At 37.2% G+C, this 21,755-nt stretch overlaps 1 protein-coding gene across 1 annotated transcript in view; it reads left to right on the plus strand.

Annotated features, from left to right (window-relative positions):
* dynlt3 (dynein light chain Tctex-type 3) overlaps nt 1-21,507 on the plus strand; it is a 37,403-nt gene extending 15,896 nt beyond the window's left edge. The window contains exons 4-5 of the mRNA XM_028799795.2: nt 11,063-11,140; nt 18,297-21,507. Coding sequence (XP_028655628.1) covers nt 11,063-11,140; nt 18,297-18,373 — 155 coding nt within the window. The 3' untranslated portion in view covers nt 18,374-21,507. The remainder of the gene's footprint in view (nt 1-11,062; nt 11,141-18,296) is intronic.
* Nucleotides 21,508-21,755: the final 248 nt, after the last annotated feature.

The raw sequence follows: 21,755 nt of genomic DNA on the forward strand, positions 1-21,755 counted from the left end.
ATTGTGCAACAAGCATGTTGCACAGTAAGCCTGTTCCTGCAGAGGACAAGCAATTGCTGTTTACCAGACGTGTCAGAGCAGTTACGGAGCTGTCCTTGCGCCATTGTCAATAGAGATGATGAATCATTGGCAACCCCAGTCACAATAGTATACGTATTTTCTCCATATTCATTATAATGTATTATTTTTATGGTCCCGTGAATTTTGTTACAATGGGATTCCACCTGTATACTACAATACTAGATTGATAGGAAATTTCAGGGATAGAACAGCAGACAGAAAAGGCACAAATATGCATATTACAAGAATTATAATAATCTTAAATATTCTAACAAGGTACACATACAGTTTAAAAGAATTACAGTCGTATGAAAAAGTTTCAAACTAGCAACTTCCTTTTAATATATGACATGCCTTATGGAAACAGTAGTATTTCAGCAGTGACATTAAGTTTATTGGATTAACAGAAAATATGCACTATGCATCATAACAAAATTATACAGGTGCATAAATTTGGCCACCCCAACAGAGATATTACATCAATACTTAGTTGAGCCTCCTTTTGCAAATATAACAGCCTCTAGATGCCTCCTATGGCCTTTGATGAGTGTCTGGATTTTGGATGGAGGTATTATTGACCATTCTTCCATACAAAATCACTCCAGTTCAGTTAAATTTGATGGCTGCCGAGCATGGACAGCCTGCTTCAAATCATCCCATAGATTTTCAATGATATTCAAGTCAGGGGAGTGTGACAGCCATTCAAGAACATTGTACTTCTCCCTCTGCATGAATGCCTTTGTAGATTTCGAACTGTGTTTTGAGTCATTGTCTTGTTGGAATATCCAACCCCTGCATAACTTCAACTTCGTGACTGATGCTTGAACATTATCCTGAAGAATTTGTTGATATTGGGTTGAATGCATCTGACCCTCGACTTTAGCAAGGGCCCCAGTCCCTGAACTAGTCCCACAGCCCCACAGCATAATGGAACCTCCACCAAATTTGACAGTATGTAGCAGGTGTTTTTCTTGGAATGCAGTGTTCTTCTTTCACCATGCAAAGTGCTTTTTGTTATGACCAAATAACTCAATTTTTGTCTCATCAGTCCAAAGCACTTTGTTCCAAAATGAATCTGGCTTGTCTAAATGAGCTTTTGCATACAACAAGCAACTCTGTTTGTGGTGTGAGTGCAGAAAGGGCCTCTTTCTCATCACCCTGCCATACAGATGTTCTTTGTGCAAATTGCGCTGAATTGTAGAGCGATGTACAGATACACCATCTGCAGCAAGATGTTCTTGCAGGTGTTTAGAGGTGATCTGTGGGTTGTCTGTAACCATTCTCATAATCCTCTGCATATACCGCTCCTGTATTTTTCTTGGCTTGCCAGACCTGGGTTTAACAGCAACTGTGCCTGTGGCCTTCCATTTCCTGATCACATTCCTTACAGTTGAAACTGACAGTTTAAACCTCTGAGGTAGCTTTTTTGTAGCCTTCCCCCAAACCATGATACTGAAAAATCTTTGTTTTCAGATCTTTTGAGAGTTGCTTTGAGGATCCCATGCTGTCACTTTAGAGGAGAGTGCAAAGGGAAACATAACTTGCAAATTACTACCTTAAATACCTTTTCTCATGATTGGACACACCAGTCTATGAAGTTCAAGGCTTAACGAGCTAATTCAACCAATTTGGTGTTTCAAGTAATCAGTATTGAGTAGTTACATTCATTCAAATCAGCAAAATTACAAGGGTACCCAAATTTTTGCATAGCCAGTTTTTCACATTTGATTTAATTTCCTACAACTAAATACTGCTTCACTGAAAATCTTTGTTCAGAAAACACCCCAGTACTCAGATGTTCCTAGGAAATGAAAGACATACCACTGCTATCTTTTTTGTTGAAAGTAGAGTAAATTATTATGCAGGCTGAGAGTGGTTCCCAAACGTTTTCATATGACTGTATGTATTAGTAAATTAACACAGTGTAGATAATTCCTAAGAGTACAGTGCCTAGAGTTACACTTTTACAGTACAGGATGTCAGTCACTGGCGTAGTATATTGCATATAGCATCATTGTCTTTTAAGATGTCTGCTAGACCAACTCAGTAAAATTCAGAAAACATGCAGCAATACCACCATGGCTGAGGGGTGACTCATTATAGAGACTGATGGCAAAGGGTAGAAATGACCATACATAGCACTCCTTGGAACAGCACAGTTATCTCAGTTTGTTACTAAATGTGATCCTCTTTTTAGCCAAAATCTCATACAGGGGATGAGAGTCATTTTCTAGAAAAACAATAAGCAGGTTCCCGAGTGACCTCTGTTCAGTCACTCCTACAATAAGTCCAGTCTGACTCTCAAGATTGAACTAAACTTTTTAATCAGTTTATTTAGTCTGTTGGCATCAACTGCACTAATGCCATTTCCCCAATACACTACTGCATAGAAAAAGACACTGGCCAGTACAGACTGGTGGAAAACATGAAAGAGTAGCCTGCATACACTAAATGACCTCTACCTCCTCTGGAATCAGAGATCCCTTTTATCTTTTGCATATACAGTGGTGTGAAAAACTATTTGCCCCCTTCCTGATTTCTTATTCTTTTGCATGTTTGTCACACAAAATGTTTCTGATCATCAAACACATTTAACCATTAGTCAAATATAACACAAGTAAACACAAAATGCAGTTTTTAAATGATGGTTTTTATTATTTAGGGAGAAAAAAAAATCCAAACCTACATGGCCCTGTGTGAAAAAGTAATTGACCCCTTGTTAAAAAATAACCTAACTGTGGTGTATCACACCTGAGTTCAATTTCCGTAGCCACCCCCAGGCCTGATTACTGCCACACCTGTTTCAATCAAGAAATCACTTAAATAGGAGCTGCCTGACACAGAGAAGTAGACCAAAAGCACCTCAAAAGCTAGACATCATGCCAAGATCCAAAGAAATTCAGGAACAAATGAGAACAGAAGTAATTGAGATCTATCAGTCTGGTAAAGGTTATAAAGCCATTTCTAAAGCTTTGGGACTCCAGCGAACCACAGTGAGAGCCATTATCCACAAATGGCAAAAACATGGAACAGTGGTGAACCTTCCCAGGAGTGGCCGGCCGACCAAAATTACCCCAAGAGCGCAGAGACGACTCATCCGAGAGGTCACAAAAGACCCCAGGACAACGTCTAAAGAACTGCAGGCCTCACTTGCCTCAATTAAGGTCAGTGTTCACGACTCCACCATAAGAAAGAGACTGGGCAAAAACGGCCTGCATGGCAGATTTCCAAGACGCAAACCACTGTTAAGCAAAAAGAACATTAGGGCTCGTCTCAATTTTGCTAAGAAACATCTCAATGATTGCCAAGACTTTTGGGAAAATACCTTGTGGACTGATGAGACAAAAGTTGAACTTTTTGGAAGGCAAATGTCCCGTTACATCTGGCGTAAAAGGAACACAGCATTTCAGAAAAAGAACATCATACCAACAGTAAAATATGGTGGTGGTAGTGTGATGGTCTGGGGTTGTTTTGCTGCTTCAGGACCTGGAAGGCTTGCTGTGATAGATGGAACCATGAATTCTACTGTCTACCAAAAAATCCTGAAGGAGAATGTCCGGCCATCTGTTCGTCAACTCAAGCTGAAGCGATCTTGGGTGCTACAACAGGACAATGACCCAAAACACACCAGCAAATCCACCTCTGAATGGCTGAAGAAAAACAAAATGAAGACTTTGGAGTGGCCTAGTCAAAGTCCTGACCTGAATCCAATTGAGATGCTATGGCATGACCTTAAAAAGGCGGTTCATGCTAGAAAACCCTCAAATAAAGCTGAATTACAACAATTTTGCAAAGATGAGTGGGCCAAAATTCCTCCAGAGTGCTGTAAAAGACTCATTGCAAGTTATCGCAAACGCTTGATTGCAGTTATTGCTGCTAAGGGTGGCACAACCAGTTATTAGGTTCAGGGGGCAATTACTTTTTCACACAGGGCCATGTAGGTTTGGATTTTTTTTTCTCCCTAAATAATAAAAACCACCATTTACAAACTGCATTTTGTGTTTACTTGTGTTATATTTGACTAATGGTTAAATGTGTTTGATGATCAGAAACATTTTGTGTGACAAACATGCAAAAGAATAAGAAATCAGGAAGGGGGCAAATAGTTTTTCACACCACTGTACAGCATCTTTGTGGTACTTTGTGGTCTGTTGTTTAGATTCACCCTGAGGTGTTTTTATGTCCTCACCACCTCCACATCTTCATCATAACTGAAAACCTGGGGACAGAGTGGATTGATCCTCCTGAAGTCTGTGATTATCTCCTCTTTCTTATTGATGTTGAGTTATTCACTTTTCACTATTCAACAAAGTCTTTTACCAGTGTCCAGTTTTCATTCTTTTGCACAATACTGATTCACAGAACTATAGCTGTATCATCAGAAACTTTCTGCAGATGACAAAATTTAGTGTTGTATTTAAAGTCTGAGGTGTAACATCCGCATGAATGCCAGGATCCAGGGTTTCCCATTAGTACATTGTCCAGAGCATCACACTGCCTCCACAGGCTTGCCTTCTTCCCATAGGGCATCCTGCTGCCATGTCTTCCGCAGGGTAACAACACACACGCACCTGGATATCCACATGATTTAAAAGAAAACAATGTTCATCTGATGACCTTCTTCCATTACTGCATTGTCCAGTTCTGACACTTGCATGCAGTAAACATCGTTCAGCAAGGGCACTCTGATCAGTCTACAGCTACACAGTCCCATACACAGCAAGCCGTGATATACTTTGTGTTCTGATACCTTTCTCTCATGGCCAGCATTACATTTTCCAGAAATTTATGCTGGAGTAGCTCTTCTCTGAGATCAGACCAGAGAGGCTAGCCTTTGATCCCCACACACATCAGTATCAGGATCTCATCTGCTGCTTCAGTGGTGACTGTCTTCACCAGACACCCGACTGACTTTGAGTTCACCATCTTCTGTAAGGATGTAACAGTGGTATTCTCAAGTAAACTCAATGATTACCATTATTGAAACATGGCTCATTCAGCCTATGTTTAGAATGGAAAATAAACATGAAAGATTTGTGCAAGAAAAGCAAGGTTTGTGTTTTGAGAAAGAAGGGCCAATGTAGGGTAAATGGATAATATTTTAAAAATTATCTGCACATTCGCACATGTTGTTAGGGTACTCTGAAAATGAAATCCAAAATGATTTTTTTGGATTTGAGAGGTCTGCTATTCAATCCGTGATACAGTTACCTTTCTGTTTATTACTTTTTCAGAAAGCCTATATAATTGGTTACAATTATGTGTTTTAGAGGCCTAAACAGAGCTAAGCCAAAAACTCAAATTAAATTTTGGTCAGTTGCAATGGGCTGCTTTCACCTTACATTGTCATCTGGACCAAATGTTTTAATTTCATCACATACTATAGCAATTAATGTACCAGCATGCAAAGTCTCTAGCCTCTTTGGTAGTTTAATTCTTCAACTATGGGCTTGTAAAATTTGATGAAAAAATGAGGCCTGATAAAATCGACACCCACCTCCCCTCAGCAAACTGGCTATATCTTGGACAGTATTGATCTTACATCAAAAAAGATTTTACAGGGTGTCTTCTGACTAACATGGGTACACCTGGTAATTTCTCCAGAATTCTTTGAGTCCGAAATGCGTGGGCCATTGGTTGATTTGACATGGAATGAGCCTTGGGTGCCCATGACCTTGTTGCTGGTTCACTGGCTGTCCTTCCTTGGACCATTTTTGGTAAGTACTAACCATTGCATACCGGCAACACCCCAGAACACCTGCTGTTTTGGAGATGGTCTGACCCAGTCATCTAGCCATCACAGTTTGGCTTCCGTTCTTACATTTGCCCATTTTTCCTGTTTCCAACACTTTCCCCTCTAAGAACTGACTGCTCACTTGCTGATGTACTGTGTATATCTCACACCTTGACAGGTGCCATTGTAACATAATCAATATTATTCACTTCACTTGTCAGTGGTTTGAACGTTATGGCTGATTGGCGTAGATGACAGCATCATTTACCCCTGTGTGGTTCTGGTAGGCCAACTGCAGAGAATCTGCTGCTGTTCTGACCAGTGGTTGAAAGTATGCCAATATTAGCCTTAACAAGGTCTTCATTATATTTGAGGTCAGAGCCACCAGCCAGTAGTTATTAAAGACTTTTGGCTGCATTACCTTGGGGACTGGTACCTAACAAGTTTTTTTTTTCCATACAGCTGGAACCCTTTATATGATCAAACACAGACTGAAAACTACACACAGTTGCCAGCTCACTCCTTCAATACCTTATAGTTAATACCATCAGGTCCAGCAGCTTTGCATTGACTATGGGTGTAAGCCATTGTAGCTGGTGGATGAGGATGAAGACAGTGGCAGTTGATATGCAGTAGTATGAAGGGAAAATTTTTAAGAATAATTTGGACTGGAGAGGGGGCATAAAGGAAGTTGAACCCCTTAGGTTACCCTTCACCTGGGTGAGTAAATTGTGAGCAAGAAGGCCCTGGTCAAAACTCATAAAGAGTTGATTTAACTCATTAGCCCTCTCTGCACTCCCAACATCTGATCTGCAATTGAACTGTTTAAAGCCCAAAATGTTTTTCATTCCTTTCACATCTCCTGTGTTTTTTTTATTTGGCCATGAAAAACCATTAACCGGGTAACATTTAAGGAGTTTGTAGCCTGTGCATGTCCGTTGCACTCTTTCAGTCTGTTCACTTGTTAGCTTTGCACATGTTGCTTTCAGCAGCCACAAGTAGAAGGGACTACAAGATAAATTTTGTGATTGTATTATTCATTTTTCTGGTTGAAATATTCTATCTCAATATTTCAGAAATCACTAAATTTATGTTGATGAGCTGAACATACACTGCTAAGCTCAACAGCACAATCTTAAAAGCAGTGGGGTAACATGTAAAAAGTAACTTAGGTTAAATAGGCTGATTACTTTTTAAAATAACAGGTAACCTAATGCAAAACGTATTTTATTGAAGTAAAAATAGCTGTGTTGTTATTATCCCAACAGTACTCCATGTAAAGCAAGAAGTAAATGTACCGATGGTGGTGCTCCTTTGCAGAGCTCAATTGGCCAGCCAGGCAGAAAAGTTTGATGTGTGAAATCCTGTAACAGAAATCCAACAATAAAACATTGGTTTAGTTTTAATCAAGATGTTTTCTATAGATATGCTGAAACTGTGTTATTGAGTGACACAGTGACCAAACCATCGCTGACTCGGTTCTGAAAAGTGGATGGATGTTATTGACTTCACAGAACATGAAGAACTAATCTTGCCAATGAAAGAAAATTATTGCAGGCATCCTGCTTGTTTTCGGGCTCATTTTGGCCAATGATTATCTTTAGCTTCTTTTTGCACCTTTTAATAATGTTGGATCGTTTTGCCAAAGGAGAACTCCAGAAGAATACTAAAGCATGTAAATTGGTATATTTTAAGAAACCAGGTTTCTGCCTTAACCCAGGTTATTCACCTAATCCTGTTTTTTGTGTGCATTTTAACAGACTCACTGACCTGGGGCCTCATGTATAAACGGTGCGTACGCACAAAAATGTTGCGTAAGAACGTTTCCATGTTCAAATCGCAATGTATAAAACCTAAACTTGGCGTAAAGCCACGCACATTTCCACGGTAGCTCATACCCTGTCATACGCAAGTTCTCTGCTCGGTTTTGCAGACTGGCAGCACACAGTGTCGAAACAGTGCTGCTGTTCCTGTGTGGTTACCCATTCTTTTTTAGATCTACATCCCTGACGTGGCTTTATAAATACACTGAAATTAACCGCATATTGTTTATTAGTTTAATGCATCTGATTGTAATTAACCTGTAACAATATAATGGTCCACAGAATGGTCAAACTATTCCAAATACCATAACTGCTTTAGCGTTGTTACTCTCACTGTACCACCTTCTTCTTCTTTCAGCTGCTCTAATTAGGTGTTGTCACATCGTATCATCTTTTTCCATATTACTCTCACTGCACCACTCGGAGAATTTATATCACTGTATCTGAGTGTGAATCACAGCTGTACAGCAGCTGATCGGAAAGAGAATTATCGGTTTACAGCATCAAGCACACGCTGCCTCAGCCATGCTGTCTATTGAACTGCTCTCATAAGGCAAATGCTTCAGAGCCATTCCTGTACTGACCTCGCAGTTTGGAAACCGTTTCATCCCAAGAACTCTAAACGCACTCAATCAGTCCTTCAAGTGCTCCTTGTAGAACTGTTTATACTTATAAGTACAATCACCTCACTTTAAACTTGCGATACAGTTATAATATTGCACAACTTGAGCCACTTTATAAAGTGTGTATTTACATACTGTATGATGACAATATCAATTTTAAGATGAAATGCAGCAAAATATGTTTATTATATTATACAGATAAAACTTTAACTACATGGTGCCACAGCACTAGTGAGCTGCTGGTGCTCCGTTCACGGATTGTTCCTGCCTTGCGCTGTATTCTTGCTGGTGCTGACCCGACCTGGAATGATAGATGGATATAATAATTAAACACATATTACGAAGATATTTCGATGTTCCTTAAAAGTTTGAAGAATCGGCATTCTAAGCTTACAGATGGCTTAATGTCTATTACAGAGCTGATTGTGTAGTGATTGGGTATTTGGAGAAAGAAAAGTAAGGACAGGAATTGGAGGTTAGTACGTTTGCTACAATAAAGTATTTCATTGACGGTCGCGCATGGCGCAGCAAGCATCTTGCATGAGACATGAACAATCACTGCGCCACTGTGTTCCCATGTTTAATAAACATGCTTTAACTCCTTTCATCATGAAAATGATATCACGCATACATCTCAGTATTTTAATTATTCAGAGAGCTGTAATATTACGAATGTAATAGATTCTGTGTCCTGTCGGAGGAAGAGAAAGCCCGGAAGCACATAGTGATTCACACACATAATGCACATAGAAGATCAAATACAAAACAAAGCATTTAATGTGTTACTTTAGTTACAATGGGATTGAGAAACTAGTAAATTAAACGAAAGTTTATGGTGTTCTACTTTAATGACAAAATAAACTACGTGTTTAAAGTGGAAATTTAGAGATTAAAGTTGACATGTTGTTTAGAAGGACAGCTATCCTCCTACTATGCTCTAACTGCACTGTTGGTGTATTCGGTCTGCATTTACCATAGTAAATCCATTTAAAGCAATATGCAAATCATGCACGTTTGTGCAACCACATCTCACTAACACACATAAAGATACACTCAAGTTTTTCCATCAGCGATCTTGCCAGTACACTGAATTCTTCCATCATTTTTGCCAGTGATCTTATATTTCCTATAACTATTACTGGTAGATACGGTTTATACTGTATGTCCGTTTCTTGTTTCTCCCTTTAACACCAGTTATATTGCTACAGTATCAATGTTAAAGCTTCTTCAGCATATTCATCTCCTTTTGGGCAAATAAAGTCTGCTGTCATAGGGGTAATAGCTGATACCGCATATACATAATTCCTTTGCTACTGTTGTCAAAAAGCACAGTGGAATAAAGCATCCTAAAAGTTAAAAACATAATTAAAAGTTTCAGCAGCAGATTAGATAGAAAGATAGATAGAATGATTAAATGAACAAACACACTTTATATGTCAACAGGGGGAAATCTGGCTTTTTACATAAACATTTTAAATAAATAAATGCATAAATAGTTAGATAAGTAAGTAAATGAAAAAATATACATACACACTTTGGTCTAAACACAACCAGAATGCCTATCAAGCAAGATAATTAAAAAGAAAAGTTCTGACTTAGCTAATGACCATCATTACAGTATAGTATTGCTAGCTAGAACAAACACTGCAATGCTAGAAAATAGAGACATTGAGATACTGCAAAATGCAGCCACTCCCCATAGTGAATAGTAATAATAATAACTAGCCGACTCCCACCGTAGCATATGGCGGTGTAAGAATAGGAACTGAAAACGGTGAGAAAGGAATTCAGAAATCAAGAAGAAATAAATACTTCTTGAAAAACGCAGTTGTGAATAGGTGTTTTTGGTGGAGATGACAGATAATGAGTCGAAAGATCTAACCCTAGAAAAAGCCACATACAACTGACTGTGGCTGAAGACTGGTTGTTGTAGATTAATGCAAATCTTTGCAAACGTTTGTCCTTGGGACTTGTTGATAGTCATGGAGAAGGCGAGTCTGAGTGGGAATTGTGTGCAAACTCCAGATGTTGCCATGTATTGATAGTACTCCTGACTTGTTGTGATAACTCGACTTGTATTGGAAAGAACAACAGGAAGAACGTCTCCAAATCTGTCCCAATGTGATGCAATGAAATCTACTGCCCTATGACGTAGTGAGAGTGCATTGCCTTCGTCAACCATTTGTGTCAAGAAATAACCCACTGATAGGAACAGGCAGTTGCTGGATCCCGGAATAGAGATGACATTGTACAAAAACCCGTTGACAGAGAAGATACTGTCGTTCATTTTATAACAAAGGCTTAGGAAACAACCGTCGCAGTATAACGAAAATACGAAGGAGCGAAACCAATAGCAAGGAGCGAAAACCAATGCCATTGGTCGACAGAGTACCTTTCTGTAGCAGATTACGGAAAAGACTCCCAGGCGCACACATGACTGAAGTGAAAGGTCACGCGGTCAGGCTAGATATAGGGCGGTGATGTGACCCCAATGGGGTCATGAGAGAGGAGCGGGGAACATGGTAGTCCGAAGGAGGAATAGGAATCGAGAAAAGCGGCGTGGGGGTGTATGGGAGGCCTCAGGCAGCGTGGAGAAGGGTTTGGAAGAGCAGGAATAGGAATTGAGAAATGCCGTGTCGGCTGCGTGTGGGCGGGACCGGTTTTGAAGAGGAGCCGCAGGCAGTGTGGGGAAGGGTTTGGAAGAGGACGAATAGCAATCGAGAAATGCTGTGTCGGCTGCGTGTGGGCGGGACCGCTTTTGAACAGGAAGCAGGACAAACCAGAAGAGAAATATATAATAATAATAATAATGTCTTTTCCAGTAAATTGTGCTGTAATGCAGAAGAGTGGAGCTGGTCTACACACTGCAAGTTCTTGTTACTGGGATACCACCACAGATGGTAAGTTATCTGCTTTTCCTAAACGTCTTTTTCCTTAACATATTTGTTCATCAGTTAATGTTCTTTACATATCACTATAAATACGCTGTATGCTGTCATACTAATTTAGGCCCAAGGTATCTCCATTTTATTGTAACACCATTCTAATATGTGAAATTTGATAATTAAATTAATTTATTTTTATTATAGTTAAAAGTTATGTAACCCTTACAGTTATTAATTAATTAATTCCATTAATTTTTAAAAACATAGATTTTAGTCTTTCAATAGTGGTTATAAAGAGTGTCTTGAACAAACAGTCACTATACACTGTTTTCAGAAAAGAATTTAACTGGCAATCAGTATAAAGAACCCATCAGCTTCCAGCACTAGTTTTTACCCTTTATGGGCTACTGGAAAAGCAATATACCATGTGCCTTAGATATGAAACTACAATTCTTATGCAATCAATTGTAATAATTTCTCTGGACTACAGTACAACATCTGTAGTAGTAGATTATTTAACTAATGCCCAACCTCCATGACTTTTTAAACTAACAACAATATTTCATGTGAGCAGCAAAGATGTCCTGCTACAATACATATTGTTCTAGCATGGCTGGTATCATTAAGTATTAGAAGAAAACGTTAAAAAAAAGGAACAACATTAAGATATGATGTTTTAAAATGAACATATTTTAATTTAACATTTAAATAGATTAAATTAATGTTATTAATAACACCCATTGCAAAAACTGTAACCGCCATTAGAAAACAATTTCACCGCACTGTGCTTGAACCTCATTAGGACATTGTCTGAGTCTAGTTTAAATCTCATTCTCTTTTTCTTTTTTGTGAAGTCCATGTACAAAACCTTATTATAATAAAGATTTTGAATACTAATGACATTATGGAAGGCATTCTGTCATTCAACAGGTTATTTTAGAATGTTACGATATAGTAAAAATCATTCTAGGCACATATATATAGTACATTTAGGTTGTATTAATTTAAAAAATATATATATAGTTTTCTTATCAGGATTTTTGTATTTTTTGGTTGCAGTACATCTGTAAAGCACAAAGTGCTTATGACTTGTTTAGTGTTCTTTAAAAGACACATGGGGAGGAAAAAATCTACTATTACAACCCTTGAAAATACAGAGCTTTACTAAAAAAGGGGTCACTGTGACAACAAAGTTGTGTAATCCAGTAATCTACATAAGAAATACATATAAAATCACCTGAACAATATGTGTTAATATTTTAATCATTAGTGTAACAGTTCAGATGGACAGTTAAGGTCTAAGTATGAACAGCTGTTAATTGAATATTTAATTCTGCAAAGGGTAAATACCTTATGTGTTTCTGTCAGCATTTATTCATTCATTTTATAATAATTGTTGTATATTATGTGCAAAACCCAACTCTGCAATGCTACATTAGCATTATTTATTTGCAATATTTTTATTTAAAACAATTTACAGATATTCTGTAAAAAGAGTGTGCATGTTTATTGTTCGTGTTTGTCGAATACAGTAAACTAACAGTGTCTAACAAAGGTTAAAGTAAACCAGATGAGGCATAATCTATAGTTAGTTCCATGGCTAAATGGAAGGATAAAAAAAAAAACACATCACTGGTAGACAACAGACTGTTGGACTAGACTCTACTATATAAGTTGAGTGCAGTATGTAGAAATGGGTGGTCAAAGACTTACTTGTAAAACTAATATAAACTCACTCCTTTTCCCTTTACAGCTGAAAGAAAACAATATAACACTTTAAATGCGTGTTAAGTGAAAACTCCTCTGTAGTGTAGACTGTGTGTAAAACTGCATGTTGGCAAAGGTACTTAAAATGTGCACTGCTGAAAAGACTCTTTAAAAGGTAGTGTTTAATGGAGAAAAGAAAATTTTGTTTACTGTACATACTCCATCGCTTAACAGTTGCAGCATAAAACAGCAGCAAATCAGAAATCTTGAGTGCAAGAGTGACTTTCATAATGGTGTTATCCAATAGCAGAGATGCGGGAGTAGGAAAATCAGCTGCCAAATTCTGTGATAGGTTCATGTTCACTTTGTAGGGCTTTTCCAAAAAATAGCCAATTTAGAGTAATACAATATGGAAAGTAGTGCAAGGAAAAAAAACAATCATATGTTCGCTTACATTCTGTTATCAACATTAGAGGAATTTTTTTTTCTGTAATACATTTGAATTATTCAAAGAGTGACATTTGACTTGACAGTCCCAGTAGACATACATAATGTTTTGTTGTTTTTTTTTTGGTTCCAGTACATAAAAGAGCAGACTCTCTGCTTTGTATGTTATCAATATGTCATTGTTTTTCCTAAACATGAATGCCTGTGCATCTAGTAAGTTCTCTTGGGTTTACCAGGTTAGAATACAACAGGCAGTCAATTGGGAGCCTTTGCCAGCCCACCGTGAGCTTCTAAACTTGATAGTTTTATTTTTTCTTTAGAAAGGGTCTGCCTGTCACTTTGCGCTTGCATCCTATTCAATGGAGCAGGAGTGGATAGGGAAGTCCTGTTTAAAAATGCCAACCTATTGAAATGACTTTGCAGCACAGAGAAGCAAGTACTTATTGGAGTTTGAAAGAGCTTCTTGTATATTTTAGCTAGCTGAATGAAGACTTTATGAGTTCAACTTATACATATCATTATCCACTTTGACTCCTTGTGCGTAACAGCATCCAAACTGGACTAAAACTTGTTGCTTACACTTGAATATAATAATATTGCAGCCACCAAAGAGCATGCAGAAGTGGAAGGCTATGAAAATTGTATTACACCTGGAAGATCAGCTTACACGTGCTAGGAACCAATTCAGTATGTGGATAAGGTGGCTGGTTAGTAATGTGAAGTTCGCCGTTTCATGACAGAACAAAATTCGGCAGTAGCAGCAAAATATCAGTTGTATAGAAAATATACTTGATTTTATTACAAAATGCTGTTTGCACGAGGCAAAGCTGTTGTTCAGTATTGAATAACTTTTATGGTGAACAATGCAACAGATAAAAATGGAGCAATAATTTGTGCATGCAGGCTATTGTTGGTTGCAGGTTAATTTGTTCAGGTGTTCTAGTTATTTGTATTTTTTAATGAAAGAGTGAGCATATACAGTTTTTTTTGTTTTACTGAAAGATAAAAAGTGTGGATTATACAATGGTGCGGGTTGTACAATTAATTTTTTTTACTGAAAGAGATGAAATATGCACGGTGTAGTCAGGAAAATATGGTAGTTAAAAAGGTATGTATCATGTTTGAAATCTACATCTTTGGGCATTTGGTAGTTCTGTTGGTTTGTGACAGAAATGGAAGTACCCTTACCATATTTTTTTTATCTGCTACCTTGGGAACTGAAAAACTCTTTAAGAGACCAATACCATTTTTCTTCCATTGCATTATATTGCAGCTCGGAACTTCTGTTACATTTTGAAGTATGCCAAGATTTGTAGTGGATGGTCACTAACTATATGCTTCAGAAAAAAAGGCAATGTGTGAGGTAAACATTTGCTCTTAACAAAGAATGCCAAAAATGGCAAATCAAAAAGAAACAGATAGAATTTGATCTTTATAGATTAGGTAATGGATGATAAAAATGTATAAAGTTAAACTTATGACTTAGTACTAAAGAAGGGAAGAGTCACTAGAGCAATGGTTGAAGATGCAAGTGCATCTTGTACATTTGTGTTAGGCTCTTAGTGACCCTGTGGTCCTTGTGATGATGTGTCTGAATATATTAGCCAAATACCAGTCAGACTACATTTTTTAGATTTCTCAGCAATACAGTAACCTCTAACATACTTCAAAATTCAATAAAGGTTTTGCAAATGCCACTTAAGTCATTAAACTGTAGTCATTGAAAAACTATAGTGTGAATTGAGAAAGGTAGTCCATTAGTGTGTTCTGCCACCCATGGAGAACAACTAAGCCCAGGGCTACCACACGTTCAGAATACTGCTAGTGTAATAACAGTACTTTATAGACAACTTTCAGGTTACGTGACCAGTGCTCATTCTATTTGATCCACTCACCAAACGCCCTAGATCAACATATGATAAAAAGCATTAAAGCAATGAAAGGTCAGTCAGTCATTATGCAACCCGCTATATCCTAACACAGGGTCACGGGGGGTCTGCTGGAGCCAACACAGGGCGCAAGGCAGGAACAAATCCCCAGGCAGGGCGCCAGCCCACCGCAGGGCACACACACACAGCACACACTAAGCAGACATGGGGAGAACACGCAAACTCCACACAGGGAGGACCCAGGAAGTGAACCCAGGTCTCCTTACTGCAAGGCAGCAGCGCTACCACTGAGCCACCGTGCCGCCCGCAATGAAAGGTAAAAAAGTATATTTTCGTATTAACAGACAAAACAGTTTAAACATTTTTTCCTAAACAACAAGAATTAATGACAAACATTCACAAATTAGGTTGTGAGATGCTCTCGCCAGAGATAACCTGATTCCCCCATATCATCACATACTGGTTTATGGTCCTTATAGTTCAAGTGGACATGAAATGCCGGAAGCCCTACTAAGTATGCTGGCAGTCGATGCTAATAACATAAATGTTCTGTCCTACCGGTCCAATGGTCGATCGTTCCAGTGAAACTACAAAAAAAAAGTTTGCCTTCAGAGATGTGCTTCCTTTGCAACTTTGAGCAAAACAAACCTTCTTCCAGCTGGTGGCTTGCAAATGGATTCTCGGTGCTAATGTGCTGTTGCTCCTCACTTCATTGGTCGATGTCTCTCTCTCTCTTTCTCCCTTCCTTTCCAGGTTAATCAAATTCAGCCCAATCGGTCTGTCTGTGCTGTGTCTTCCCCTTAAAGGTGTAGTTCCCCATTTCCTGAAGTACTCTCTTAAGGAGAGACAAACTAACTTAAGAGTAAAAGTCTCAATATTGTGCAGTTTATCTGTTCATCTTTATCAAGGCTTCCAATAATTGTTACACCAACTAGTAGTTTTTTTTGGGCTTGTTTATACTTCACGTTCAGAAAGCGCACACATCATGGCTGCCACGCGTTCTTAGTGTTCATTTGACTCGTCCTCTGTGCAGGTCCTCAGAAATTAACACGACGCTTGAGCGAGTTGCAGTACCTGCAAAATGTGTGTGTGTGGGGGGGGGGGGGGGTGTGGGGGGGGGGGGGTTCAGTGTAATAAAAGTTGGAACGTGACGTCACAGTCTCTGTTTACTATCTACATGTGACAGAAAGCCTCAATGCGAATCCTACGGGATCGATGTGCGCTCTTCAATGTTTGATGAATGGTTCGATGTGGTGAAGCAAAATGCCAACATACAGATGCATTCATGGTGCTTTTATATTTAAGTGTCACATATTCCCGATTGTAATGAAAAGATGCATTTTTAAAAGTCTCACATACCATCTTCTGTGCCGTCTTTTTTTTCTGGCTCATCCTCCTGACCTGACTGTAGCGGCAAACAGCAATAGATCACCACACAGAACACATTATATGTATGATATTCCAACTCTCTGCACATTTAGAATCCTTAGATTTATACTTGATATCACTTTCATGATGAAAAGTATTAAAGTATGTATGTTACATTTTACAGATAAATCGTTAATTTCATTTAAATAATGAATACTGTTAATAATTACACACATGGGGGTGGCACAATGGCAGAGCAGTAGCACTGCTGTCTCACAGGGAGTCACGTCACTGGTATTCCCTGCTTGGAGTTTACATGTTTTCCTGCTGGGTTTCCACGGTGAGCTCCAGTTTCCTTCCAAAGATATGCAGATTTAGTGACACTAAAATGATGCTAGTGTATGTGAGTGCTTGTATTCACCTTGCGACGAGCTGATGCTTGCTGGAATGGACACATCCCTGGATTGATGGATTTAATCATTAAACATCCTATTCAGGAAAATTGTGGCAAAGTGTCATTAGAATTTAATGGGTGTTCCAGGTAATTCACAACACAGCAAAGCCGAAATCACCGTGATAATATCTCTCACTGCCATCTGGTGGATTCCTCCAGATTTACGTAAAGTACGCGCACAAGTATAAACAGTAAAATGCTTGCGTAGCAGGATCGTCCACTGGAGCATGCGTTGCGTTGCATGAAGTATAAACCCGGCCTAAGAATGACTGAATTCACCATTGACAATAAAGTCTTGACATGATATTTGCCAAGGTTGTGAAATGCATGTTACGTACTGTAAAAAGGAAAGAAATAACACATTTAAAGATTTGTGTTGGGTTCCGTAATGAATAATCCCATTTAATCATCAGGTTGTAGTAGACAAGTGATCAGAGTATCAGTGAAACACTGCTGTGCACTAGCAATGCATTCAGTTAGATTCAGTGTTTTTTCAGATTGGTGTTGCCTCATTCTAGAGGCAGAAATGGATACTACAGTAGTAACTATTCCACTCTCCCTTTATTTTCCCTGTGACCTATGAAGAGGTCCACTAAGGAACAGCATTGTTCTCTTGTTTGATAGTTCACTATAACTGTGCTTCCAACAGTGCTTTAGTTTAAACTGATATGGAGGGCTGAACACACGCTAAGGAGATGCGGTCGGATCATCTGTTGGCTTGCTGCTGCTTCTGGCGAGCTGCATGTTCTGCTTGTTGCTTGTCGTTGTTTTAAGAGCTGGGAGCACATGAAGTGTGTCTGCCAAAAGCATTCCAACAACTTCTAGGTTAGATGTCCAAGAACTTGTTTTAAATTGTTTGTAAGTAGGGCGTGACGTGCAAAAGTCACCATCTCACAGGTTTTGCTTCCTAAGGTTGTAATGTCTAGTCTCACGTGTTGTCAAATTGTCTTCTGAGAAGATCACATCTCGTCACCCTCCCAAGATTTCCCAAGATTTTTTTTTATAATAGAGAGATAATCCTGGACGTTGGATGTAATTAATCCGAGTGACTGAAAATACATCAGAACTTTATTCAGAGAGACTATGCATTCAAAGCAGGCAAAATATAAATATTGCCTTGTATTGCCTATACAGTACATTTATAGGTCAAATCCATGCTACATACAGTATTAATACTTTGTTGGCCAAATGAAATTATAAATATTTCCCATACATATGTCTTGTATTGTTTTCTGTTTTTTGGCTCTACCAAATAGAGCAGTGTATTACTAAATTAAGTTACCTCTTTTCTTTTTTTTCCCTTTAGGAAACTGTACTGTTAGATGGGAGAATCGAACCATGTACTGTGTTGTCAGTGTTTTTGCAGTTGCTGTTGCCCTGTAAATAAACAAATAATTGGACATGTTGGCAGTTTCCTTAAAATGAAAAGATTCAGACAAAATCCACAGCTTGGAGATTTAATATGGATACAGAAACCATGTGTAACAAAAGTGGTGAAAGAACATTGGTAATGAATATAGAAGAAAGTCCCACTAAGTGTGTCATTGCTAGCCAGGAAGACTTTAAAAGGTTTACAATATGTCATTTGTTTTGTACACATCTAGTATTTGTTTAGTGAAAACTGTAAATCTTGCAAAGCAAAGGCAATCTTTTAGCATTGGTAAGTTCATTAAAAGGGCTTTTTTGTACGTTTGTCAGTTAGAAATTCACAAAAACAAACATTATTGCTTAATTATTAAATATCCAAGCTCTCATATTGTTAATTTTGTCTATGATGGAATTTTCTTTGTTTAAAACAAGCCTATTTTTTTGTATTCATTATTGCAACTGCTTGAATATTTAAAAAAAAAAACATAGTATGTAAAAAAAAAAATAGATTTCTTTTGATTAAGAACTTCTGAAACTGCAGTGAACAGCATCTTAAAATACAAGCCATGTTACTGTAAAGGCTTTGATGTTTTAAACATATATGCATTTATGAAACAATTATGTAGAAATGGTTTGAGGGAAGAAAGCATTTAATTTTTCAAGAGCAAAGTGTCATAGTTTGTATGAATTAGTAATCTCCCTTCAGTTTTAATTCTAAAGATGCCGACTTAAGTGTTTTATTTATTTAAATCATGCCAAAAATGCTACTTGAACTTTATCTGGCTGTATATGTATAGACAAGATTAATTTTGTTTACCCTGAATTGTTTGCACAATTATTATTTCATTGTATGGCAATGCAATTCGGATATTGTGTATTGTGTAAAATTCTGCAAATTCTGAACATTTCTAATAGACGTTTTCTTCATCTAAGATACATCATTTAACTTTAGATACATATGATTGTTAATGTACCTGTAGGTAAAGTAAGATCTATTATATAATTAAATATGATTTTTTCAGCCGTCTTTTGCATGTGGCAACACATTTTTGTACAGAATATATTTCTGAGAAAAGAAACCGTAAAACGTGCCGTGTAGTAAAAAATTGCTCAGTGAAGCAAAGAGCCAGAGGGAAAGGTTTATAATAGTACCTCAGTAACTTATAATTAACTTAGAGTATGTTTTTGTAATCAGCAGGGCTATGTTTTAAATAATTAAAATGCATGGTCTGCCCATGAGAGATTTATCTGAGACCTACTACATAGTGATTATCCTCCAGAGCTGCTAAACACACAATTAGCTCTTTAAAACATACGGGCATCACAGAAGAAAATCTGCTTTTTATTACTCTACTTAAAATAGGCAATTTCTTAATTGTTATTCTTGTCAACTCACAGAAGCTAATTATTTAAAGAAAATACTTAGTCTTTTAAACCAATTTAAAACAATATTCTTCTGTAGTATTCTAATGCATTTGCAAATATAAGAACCTTTTTGCTTATTCAGATTAATTTGTAGTATTTTGAATGATAAAACCATAATAACTAAATGATAGTTCTGGTTTATGTGGAACAAAATGCAAAGTGGACTTTAGTTTTTGCTATTTTTCTAAAGCTGCATAGTGTTTTTCTCTTTGCCAGGTGACTGTCATACTTACCAAAGCATTATGATATGTGGCCTAGAATTTGTGTTTTTCATTGTGACACTGCACTTCAGTCTGTGTTAGCAGAATGAAATGACATAGTTCTTCAATTGTGTGCAGTAGTATGACTCTGGTCAGTACAAAGCTTTATTTGTGTAAACGTTATTTTCTACTGGTTATTTCATGAAAATAACTCACTCATATTTTTAGTTAAAGGCTTTGATAGGTTTTGAGTACATTGAATATGCCTTGCTCTCCAGAAGTGCTTTTTAAAATATTTAATATTATTGAATTTATTTACTTACTGTACATGGTATGTGCGATATGCTCACAAAGAACATTGAAACACTGATATTTCTTTTAAATGAAACATTTTTCCTGGGCAAATTTAAATATATATAACATTTTAACAATACTTATGATTTTTCAATATGCATTAGTTGTGTAATAAGACAATGGTTTAATAAAGTGCTTTGGTTTTCATTGATTTTGATTTTAAACTAAACTACAAATTGTCAAAATTTAGCCTAAAACTCTTTACTCACTCTTTTGTGTTAAAGTTATTTCCAGTGCATTGACAATTTGTTTGTGAACATTACAGCTTCATAAATAAACCTTGCATAAAATTGGTGGTCTTCTGTTTTCATTTTAAAGCTATATCTTTAATAAACAGTGACCTTTTCTTACCCATCCCATCTGCTATGTGCTGAAATCCATAATAGATTCAATAAAAACTAAAACGAATGATTAATTGAAATTAAATAGAACAAATAAAAAAGAAGTCACTGCTTGTAATAAATAAATAAAATCACAGGCAATTTGCAAGATAAACACTTTGTAATGAGCCTGGACCCACTGTAAAAGCAATTTCATTTGTCATTGAAACAATTTTATTTTTGAAGTGCTGCCTTAGTGCTGACATACAGATTGCATTTAATAAGGCCACAAGAGCGGTGGACACAGACTTCAAGTTACTTTGAGTCTAACAGTAGATGTACGAAAAATGAATTAAACAATGTGATACGCTTCATTTGTTAAAGTAATGTTTAATCACTTGCCACAACTTAGAGTGAAGGAGAAAAAAAATCTTAACATCTTCAAATTCTAGTGTGGTAAAAAAGGAGCTAAAGTGTTGACCCTTGTCAAATGCTGACTTGGTCAGAATATAAAAAGTGAGGAAATCATTTCCAGCATCAAAAGGGGTAAACATTATCAACTTAACAATTTGTTATGTAGTTTTAAACAGTGGAGCAGAGGGGGAAATCAAGAAAAAATGTGTCTTTACTTTAAAAAGTATGGAAGACACTGTACATATACAAGTTTAAGATATTTTGGAAATGATATTTTTTCACATTCTGTATTAATTAAAAGCTATACCACAAAAAAGTATGAATAAGTTAGCTAGCCAGTGATTTTTTTACTGTAGTTACAAACTCATGAACTGTCACAAATAGCTAGTAAACATTAATTCAAATTACACATAATATGAGTTCCTTTGTCTCCCCCCCCCCCCCAAAAAAAAAAACTATAAAAAGTTTCAGGTTTATTGAATTCTGCTGTTTGTTTTTTTTTGCTAATTATTTTGCTCATTCTGCTACTATTTTGGAATTTCCTTCCAAAGTACTAGTACTGTTTTGATATTTTTTCAGACAAAGAGAAAATGTGGCTTTAACTAATCATGGTTCTGAGGAGTGGTGACGTGTTGCATATTGATTAATACATGAAGGCGATCCTGTAAACCTATAATATACATT

The sequence above is a fragment of the Erpetoichthys calabaricus genome, chromosome 4 (genome assembly GCF_900747795.2).
Source record: "Erpetoichthys calabaricus chromosome 4, fErpCal1.3, whole genome shotgun sequence".
Taxonomy (NCBI): domain Eukaryota; kingdom Metazoa; phylum Chordata; class Cladistia; order Polypteriformes; family Polypteridae; genus Erpetoichthys; species Erpetoichthys calabaricus.